At 44.9% G+C, this 8,492-nt stretch overlaps 2 protein-coding genes across 5 annotated transcripts in view; one reads left to right on the top strand and one right to left on the bottom strand.

The window, feature by feature from the left end:
- Window positions 1–8,492, top strand: part of FOXP4 (forkhead box P4) — a 159,618-nt gene that overhangs the window by 26,652 nt on the left and 124,474 nt on the right. For 2 of the 4 annotated variants that reach the window (XM_081010070.1, XM_081010067.1), the window contains exon 1: window positions 7,472–7,625. The exons of 1 other annotated variant lie outside the window; for it this stretch is intronic. The gene's annotated coding sequence lies outside the window, so the exon portion shown is untranslated. One more of the 4 variants, XM_081010068.1, reaches the window with a different exon arrangement.
- On the bottom strand, window positions 1,610–3,400 carry LOC308479436 (uncharacterized protein). The gene is made up of 2 exons (XM_081010153.1): window positions 2,065–3,400; window positions 1,610–2,025 (listed from the first exon to the last, which is right to left on the bottom strand). The coding sequence occupies exons 1-2, from the start codon at window positions 2,653–2,655 to the stop codon at window positions 1,666–1,668; spliced, it is 951 nt and encodes a 316-aa protein (XP_080866279.1). The 5' UTR covers window positions 2,656–3,400; the 3' UTR covers window positions 1,610–1,665.

Raw genomic sequence — 8,492 nt, 5'->3', positions numbered from 1 at the left:
TAATAAAATAAACAAAAAATATTTACAAGCTTAAACGAAAGAATTAATTGTTTCATTTAGCTACTTCTGCTAACCTTTGGCAAAGAGTAGCTACATGGTGATGGATTTGTTTTTTAAAAAAATAATATTTATTGATAATTTCAAAATTACAAGAAAAATAAAAAATAGCAAACAACACTACAATACAAAAAAAGAAAAAAGAAAAAGAAGACAAATAACAATACAGCAATAAAAAAAGGTAAAAAAGAAGAAAAAAAGAGAGAAAAAACACAAATCCCAAATTGCATATCCATAATTTCCATTTGCTTGTTTCATTGACCTCCTCACACCTCCGTTTTTGTATTCTAGTTTAGTAATTGTTTCAGCAAATTCTTTCCATCTTTCTCAATTTTTGTTATAAAATTTGTCTTAACAATTTAACCTAATAATGAACTCAACAAATCCTTACCATCTTTCCCCATATTCTATTATTCAGATTACCTTAATTTATTTTACCTTATCTTACCCCTAAGTGCCTTAAAATTTAAATCTTAAATTTCAAATATACATAACTCCTAATATCATTTCTGCTAGAGTCGTATAGTTTCATTCCCACATTTTCCCTAATATTCATTAGCTGATTCTAAAATAAAAAAGTTTCCATTATAAATTTTCTTCCAATCATCATCCAGCGTCTCTTCTTCCTGGTCTCGGGTCATGTCAGTCCTTATTGTCCTTATTGTCCATTCTGTCTAGTCCATCAACCTGGAAACCTTATGTCCGAGGCCCTTAAATCTCTTCCATGTCCCTTCTGCAATTCTTCTTCATCTTGTTTGTGCTTGCCCTTTTCCTTGTCTCTTGTTGGTCTCTGTCTTAGTTTCTTTCCTTTCTCATTGAGGAGTAGGTCTCTGGGGGATTCCAACCCAAAATTGTCTCCATCACCCTTCATCCAGCTCACCCATTCCCCACAGTCCCACTCCCCACAGTCCTCGATGTAATCCAAAATGAATTTAAAATCAAATTTCAGAATCTCTCCTCATCTCCAGCTAGAAGTCTCCTCATCTCCAGACTCCCCTTGGCCCACTCCAGCTTCAATCTTCAATAACAGTGGCTTATGCTCCTGTAGGGCCTCGGGTCTCTCCATTTGTACTATTTGAGGTGCAGCCACATCCTCCTCCATTGTCAACTGCACTTGCCCAGTCGGTACAGATTGATAGGTTGGTTCTTGGATGATTTCTGTATCAGTGTTATTAACCACAACAGTCAAATCCATTTTCTCATTCATCAATGTGGAATTGATTGATTGGCGTGACCCCTGCTAATTGATTTACGATCCACAATTAGCTCTTTATGCCCGGCGCGCTTCCACCCAGCTGCGCCACTCAGCTCCGTCTCCAGTAGCTCTCCAGTCACGCCTCAGCAGAGTTGAACACAGCAGCGAAAACTGTCACGTAGCTTCACTTAGCTTCAGACAAACACACACAGAGAGACCAGGTTTGTCCATTTACAGTTCTTTATTCCGACATTCCCCAGGAATCTCCTGGGCTCACCGCAGCCATGACTAAAACTGCGACCTCTTCCCTCAGAGACCAGAGAGGAACAGAGTAAACGAAACTCCTCCCAGCTCCTCCCAGCTTCGAAAGCTGACGTCAGAATGTTGAGGCATCATGGGAACAACTTAACCTGTTAAGTTCCAAACCCAACACCCCCTCTTGCCGAACCATTCTGACAAGACCTTTTTGAGTTCGACACCTTTCCCTTTGCCTTGTGCCCCTTCCCGGCATCTTTCCCAGGCACCTGTTGAACCCCTTCAACACTCCCAGAATCACACTGTGCGACACTTTTCCACGCACTTGTGACCTGAAACCCTACTGACCCATTTGGGCCAGCAGTTGTGTCTTCTCCGTCAGATCCTTCCCCCTCTGACTTGACACCCTGTTTGTGAGCTTTCTCCATTACACTAACCGGAGATGAAGCCTCACACCTGGACACTCCTTTCACAACCTTTGGAGATGCCCAGACCTGCCCTGAACCCTGATCCTGGACCTGGTCCCCATCACCGGGTTCTGAACCCTGATCCCGGACCTGGTCCCCATCACCGGGATCAGCCTCTGGCTCCCTTTCCTCCTCAGAATCAGACAGACATTCTGAGAGAAAATCAGAACCATCCCTGAGTCTTGAACACCCATCCTGTTCACAGAACTCAGCCTGCTTACTGACCAGCAGCTTGGTTTGATCACCCTCTGGGTATGCAAACTTCCACCCATTGGTTGCAGGATCATATCCACAGAAGATCATTTCCTGAACCTTTGGACCACCTGCCTCAAAGAGCTCAAAGGGCTCTTTGGCTACCCTCCCAAACCCGGGAAAACCATGTACCTGTGCACCCTTGCATGCCCTGCACCCTAGGGACCTCCCACATTTCCGGAGTTTATACCCTTTTGTGCACCTGTGCAGCTTTTGCACATGACTGGGAACCTTAGCACACTGCGCCTGTGCTTTTCCAGCATTCCCACCACCCTCCAGAGGTGACTCCAGAACAAAGAGATTGTTCTGCCCCCTTTTCACGTTGGCCACTTGTTTCCCCCCAACGTAGACCTCTAGCTCCTCCTGTAAAGGAGAAAAAAACATGTTAGCCACACCAGAAACCGACTTTCTCATTCCGTCTGCTAACATCACAGTTGTGTCCTGTTGAAACAGCCCTGCAGTTCCGCATTTTGCCAGCAGGCTCGCTTAGCAGGTGCTGACCAACAGCAGTATTCAAAACCCAGCGCGTCACCGTGTCCTGGCTGGAGTTGTTCTTCACAGTTGCCATAGAAGCAGTGATAAGAAAACAACCCTCCCCAGTGTCTGAACCACGTCTTTCCCTTGCGTTCCCACGCTGGCCTCCTCTCCGAGACTGATTCCCATGGGAACTCAGCTGGTTGACCTTGGGACCTTCCTGCCCAGCTGTCTCCGCTCTCCATGGGCAGCAACGACGAACTCCAGTGGAAAAACACTGCCCGGGGCTCCTCCCAGCTGGCCTCCTTCTTCCGGAAAAGCACTCCTTGCCAGCTCCGCCCCCTCTGGCCTGGCTCCCACTGCGGCTTTCTGGGAACCTGCTTTGTTGACATTCCACTCCAGCACGCACAGTGGACAAGCCTTTACACTTGCCTTTGGAATCCTTCGCCCCCCCGATCTGCTCACTAGCACTCCTTGAGGCTAAAACATCAGGAACAGGGGCACCAGCCATCTCTAGGCTTTTCTCAATACTTTCTCCAGGGCTCTGGCCTCCTGCTGAAGCTTCACAGCACATCCCAGGCAGCCCTTGCTGACTTTACGCCCTTGCCCAACTTCTTAGAGTGAGCTGTTCAATCGGAATGTCCTCCAAGACCTGGCTGCCTGCCATTGTCTTCCGTTCTCCCAAGGGGCCCCAAGCTGTACTCACAGATTACAAGCTCCTCCGGCACCCATCCGTGGGGAAACGATTTTCCAGCTGCTCTTCAGCTCCCAGCACTCAGCTCTCAGCACAGGCAAACCTCTGTGTCTTTCAGCTGCTCTGAGCTCCGCAGCTCTCCTTTGCCTCTTAACACCAGGCAAAAACTCCTGCCAGCGTCTCTGCTTCAGACCGCAGACTTCAAACGCATTCCGGCACTTCAAAGCGTTCCTGTGACAGTTTTTACGATCGGTGATTAAGGGTCCATAACCTGTGGAATTGATTGATTGGCGTGACCCCTGCTAATTGATTTACGATCCACAATTAGCTCTTTATGCCCGGCGCGCTTCCTCCCAGCTGCGCCACTCAGCTCCGTCTCCAGTAGCTCTCCAGTCACGCCTCAGCAGAGTTGAACACAGCAGTGAAAACTGTCACGTAGCTTCACTTAGCTTCAGACAAACACACACAGAGAGACCAGGTTTGTCCATTTACAGTTCTTTATTCCGACATTCCCCAGGAATCTCCTGGGCTCACCGCAGCCATGACTAAAACTGCGACCTCTTCCCTCAGAGACCAGAGAGGAACAGAGTAAACGAAACTCCTCCCAGCTCCTCGCAGCTTCGAAAGCTGACGTCAGAATGTTGAGGCATCATGGGAACAACTTAACCTGTTAAGTTCCAAACCCAACAATCAAGTCCATCTTTTCATGCATCTGTTCCAGCAAAGCATTTGTCTTGCATAGAGCAAGCAACCAGTCTTTCTCCCAGCTCATCTTTGTTCAAGGTCGGAAAAGTCTGTTCCCACAGTCTTAATCTCACAGATGTTGGGTCTCAAATATGCTGCAACGACAATTTAGCAAGCTCCCTCTAGAGGAGACAATCTACTTGCAGCCATTTTTTTTTTAAAGACAAAGGAAAGTTACTTTCATTTTTCAGATATTTCAGACGTTTTTCAGTTATTTTGTTTCTTTAAGATGCAAAAGGCAACATTAGAATCAACTTGTTTCTCTTCATTAGCTATCTGTCAAAGTGTTACGTTCACCGTCAATGAACCTCAGCAACAGTTTCTGTCTCTGACACCCCATTCCCAGGTTAGAGACGATGGAAACTTATCCTTCTTCACTCCCTCTCCTGCTGGGGTTAAACAGAGTCCCCCCCCCTTTTCTCCTGCTTCCAAGGGGGGTTTCAGTGGTTCTAAATGAAGGAAATTTAGTCCTTTTTTGACAGCTTCCCGGCTTTAGCTTGCAAAATTTTTGCTTTAGTCTATATACAAAGAAACGGAAGGCGGACTTCCTGTTTACACCTTCCCGCTTCGTTACCAAATTAAAGCAATTTCTTGATCCAATTTTCCGTTTCTACTCATGGGTACTTGTTTTAAGTCCAATTGTCCACAGGAAAAAGTCAGCGCTCTCTGGCAATGGCTGTGCGGCTTCACTCCGTGAAAGTAGCAGTCAGTTTGTAGCACCGCGCTTCTCACCCCACTTCGCTCCGGAGCCCCTAGATGGGATTCCCCACGAGTAGGGGGGCGCTTCTGGTGCCCTGCCGAACCCCACGTTCCCAGGCTTCCTCCGCCTGGGATTTCTAGCGGGTCCCCACCTTCGCCGCGGCGGGAAGACCCAGTTTTCACGGAGCCCGTTCCTCCAGTCGGAGGAACTCCGCCATTCACCAATGGCGCTGACCCGGAAGTCTACATGGTGATGGATTTGAATCCTGGCGTTCACAGCTTGGGGAGAAGACCTTTTGGGTGGTAAACTGAGTGCTATGCCTGGCCTTAGTCTCTTCTTTTCTTGATAGTTCTGAAGCCTGAAAGAATGAATTGGGCAAACCGGTTTGGTTGAATGTTGGGAGGGGCTGAACTTTCAGAGTTTGGAACTGAATGGGAATTGCCCTGAAGCTGTATGAATTTGGATCTCTAAGACTGTGGTTATTAAAATATGACAAGAGTATGTTCCGACTTTCAACCAAAAATAAGCTCCTGCCAGCTCAGTGCCAGAAGTTAAAAATTTCATTTGGCATTCTTTTTTCAGCTAAAATGTGATAGAAGGTGCAAGGAAGCCAGAGAATTGTCCAAAACACAGGGTACGTATGTGAGTAGGGTTTAGAATATATTCTCTCCCTGTGCTTCCTGGAGATTAGGGTTTGTTTAATCTAGACAGAATGCTGTTGATGTGGAGTGTGATGTGCTACATATTGAATTTTCAGTGTAATCTTCATATTTTGGTACTGGAAGGAATCTTCATGCGTCTCAGATTGGTTATGGCTTCTGGAGTGGGGAAGGATGTGTGTATGCATACACCTTTGTATATTTGCACATATTGCCTACTGCTGCGTGCATGCTTGGCCCTCATACTTATATGCAAGTATTTGCTGTACTTCCACTGTATAGTAACTTCACAATTTATGTGCTCATTCAACTTTATGTGTTTGGCAATTTAAAAAAAAGGGGGGTGAGCATCCAGGAAAAAATACTTCGGGTCAATGGAGGGTGGGACTTCCATTGTGTTTTGACTATACACAATTTGGGCTTTAAGTGAGATCCCTGGAGGGCTTACTGTACTTGCAGTGCACAGCTCTTGCTTGTACCATTCCATGTTCTGAACTTCCTGGATTTAACTGTGGAGTGCACTGAGGAGCTAGTGAGTGGCACGTCTTGCTTTTTGACATATATAAAAAAATAAAAGAATTGTCCAGTAGCACCTTAGAGACCAACTAAGTTTGTTCTTGGTATAAGCTTTTGTGTTAATGCACACTTCTTCAGATTGCTTTTTGACATTCAAGTTTGGACAAAATTGATATTTGCTCCTTTTTAGCCCATATACTATTTACAGAATCAAGGGGTTTTTTTCTAATCGAAGTGAATCCTCTTATCTTCTGATGACTTTTCCAAGCTTAAAAATAGACCCTCACAGACAGGGTTCGAAACTAGCAGGGCACCAGGTGCATTTTGCGCCTAAAGATTCTCCATTTGTGAGCACCTCAAAAAGTCTGGGTGCCATGTTTTGAGCCTGACTGACACTCCAGGATTACTGAAATGTTTGTGCTTTGAAGCCTCAAAGTATATGTTAAGGATAAACAATATGTTAAGGAGTTTAGCAATAAATAGTAGAGTGTTTTGAAAACTGAAGTATGGTACCAATATTTTTATTGTGAACACTAAATTAAACATGTATTAATAATTTCTGTTAAAGTGATATTAACAATCTCACTTATGTGAATTGTGTACTAGTTCATGCTTATCAAAATAATAAATAAAAAGTGTTGCTGAACCCCCCCCCCCATGGCGACTGTACATTCTGTTTTGGCGCCCACAGCCCAGGTCCCAAGAGCCATTTGGCTCCTTGTTGTTGTTTAATCGTTTAGTCGTGTCCGACTCCTCGTGACCCCATGGACCAGAGCACGCCAGGCACTTCTGTCTTCCACAGCCTCCCACAGTTTGGTCAGACTCATGTTTGTAGATTCGAGAACACTGTCCAACCATCTCGTCCTCTATCGTCCCCTTCTCCTTGTGCCCTCAATCTTTCCCAACATCAGGGTCTTTTCCAGGGAGTCTTCTCTTCTCATGAGGTGGCCAAAGTATTGGAGCCTCAGCTTCACGATCTGTCCTTCATTGGCTCCTAGCAGTTTCTAACTCACAGATCTAAGTAGACTTTGCTGTCTCTTACAGTGTTGTGCACTCTATTCTCCTCGGCTATCTCCGTATTTTGGAAAGTGCACCTTCTTCCCAAGTAGAAAGCAAAAACAGAGTTTTTGCTGCCTTCTGGAGTGTTGCTGTTGTGCTTGTGGGCTCTTGCTTTCTCCCCGCCACTCAGTGCTACTTGGCAGTGAGGTGGAAGGCACAGACACAGATGATGCATGTGGGTGTCTTATCTGCTGTGACTTACTCAGGGGGTCAAATGTGTAAAGGTGGCGAGAGCAGAATCTTTGATGGCAGAAGGTTCCATGACAGTTGAAGGTGCTCATTGGGGGAAGACTTGAGGCCATGGAGTTTCTGGTTGCTATCGGTGACAAGTATATTCTTGGCAGGAGAAGTTATTTACCCAACATTCAGAAGAGCAAAGCGGACGGATGTGAGGTGATGATTTTATGTTGGCAGAAGGAATCTTTTAGTAAGATATGTGCAGAGTTGAAATGACAGTTAAGAGCATCTACAGATTGTTGCTACAAGCACATTAGCTTAGCTCTCTTGTCTTGAGGTGTGTGGGACCAGAATATTGGAAGAAGAAAAAATTAAGGTACCTGCATGATTTGTGTTTTTGTTTGTTTGTTTGTTTTTGCTCCTGTAGTTTAAGAGATCGAGATGTGAAAGGAGAAAGTGAAGCTTTTACTCCTTGCTGCGTCAAAAACTTTATGAGAAGAATATATTTGAGAATCTAACTTTACAGTTTTTGTATATGGTAAAACTGCAATTTGAAACAGTTGCTTCAGAGCACTGTCATAATATAGCTACCTCTGTAACGAGAGCATACAGTACGTGGGTTGCTGAACATTTTGATGAGCTTTGTGCTGCTTTAAGGATAAACATTTCTGTGTTTTTGTACATGTACACCACTGCATTACACGTACAGTTCTTCCAATAAAGAGAACAAACTCTTGTAGCTTGCCCCCAGATCTGCAAATACTTCATTTTAAAATTCTAGAAGATAACATGTATATGCTGCTACGTGTGCTTGCTCTCAGTGAGAGATCTGTCCATACAGCAAAACCAGCTGATCTCTGTGCTCTCTCTCCCAGGGAAACTCCGGGCATCCATCAGTCTGTTAATTGCACTAATTAGAGAGTGTGGAGGTGTTAATTGGAAAACCCTGGTATTGTGCCTGTTTAAGGGAAGAAAACGTCAATAAAAATTAATTGATGACTTGGCATGGCATGCGCACTTCACAGGTTAGAAGAGAGTCAAAAGATGTCAAGGCAAATGTTACTGCTCAGATTAAGCAATTGTTAATTAAAAAGCAGCTGTAATTAATATGCCTATGTGCCATATGGTATTGGGTCTCTCTTTACTCCTGTTGCCTGTCTCTTTCGTCTACCTCTTTCCCTAACCTCCTTTCACTGCCAAATAAAAGGTGTACTTTGAAACAAACAAATACGGAAAGTGAAAT

This window comes from Podarcis pityusensis, assembly GCF_964106645.2.
Source record: "Podarcis pityusensis genome assembly, chromosome: 6".
NCBI classification, from domain to species: Eukaryota; Metazoa; Chordata; class Lepidosauria; order Squamata; family Lacertidae; genus Podarcis; species Podarcis pityusensis.
This window is presented reverse-complemented; position numbering and strand designations above follow the sequence as displayed.

Excerpts from the sequence above, each read along its gene's own strand:
- LOC308479436 (XM_081010153.1), bottom strand. The coding sequence starts at position 2,655 with ATGTTAGCAGACGGAATGAGAAAGTCGGTTTCTGGTGTGGCTAACATG. Across the intron at positions 2,026-2,064 it reads ATCCCGGTGATGGGGACCAG|GTCCAGGATCAGGGTTCAGG; the intron begins GTCCGGGATCAG and ends GATGGGGACCAG.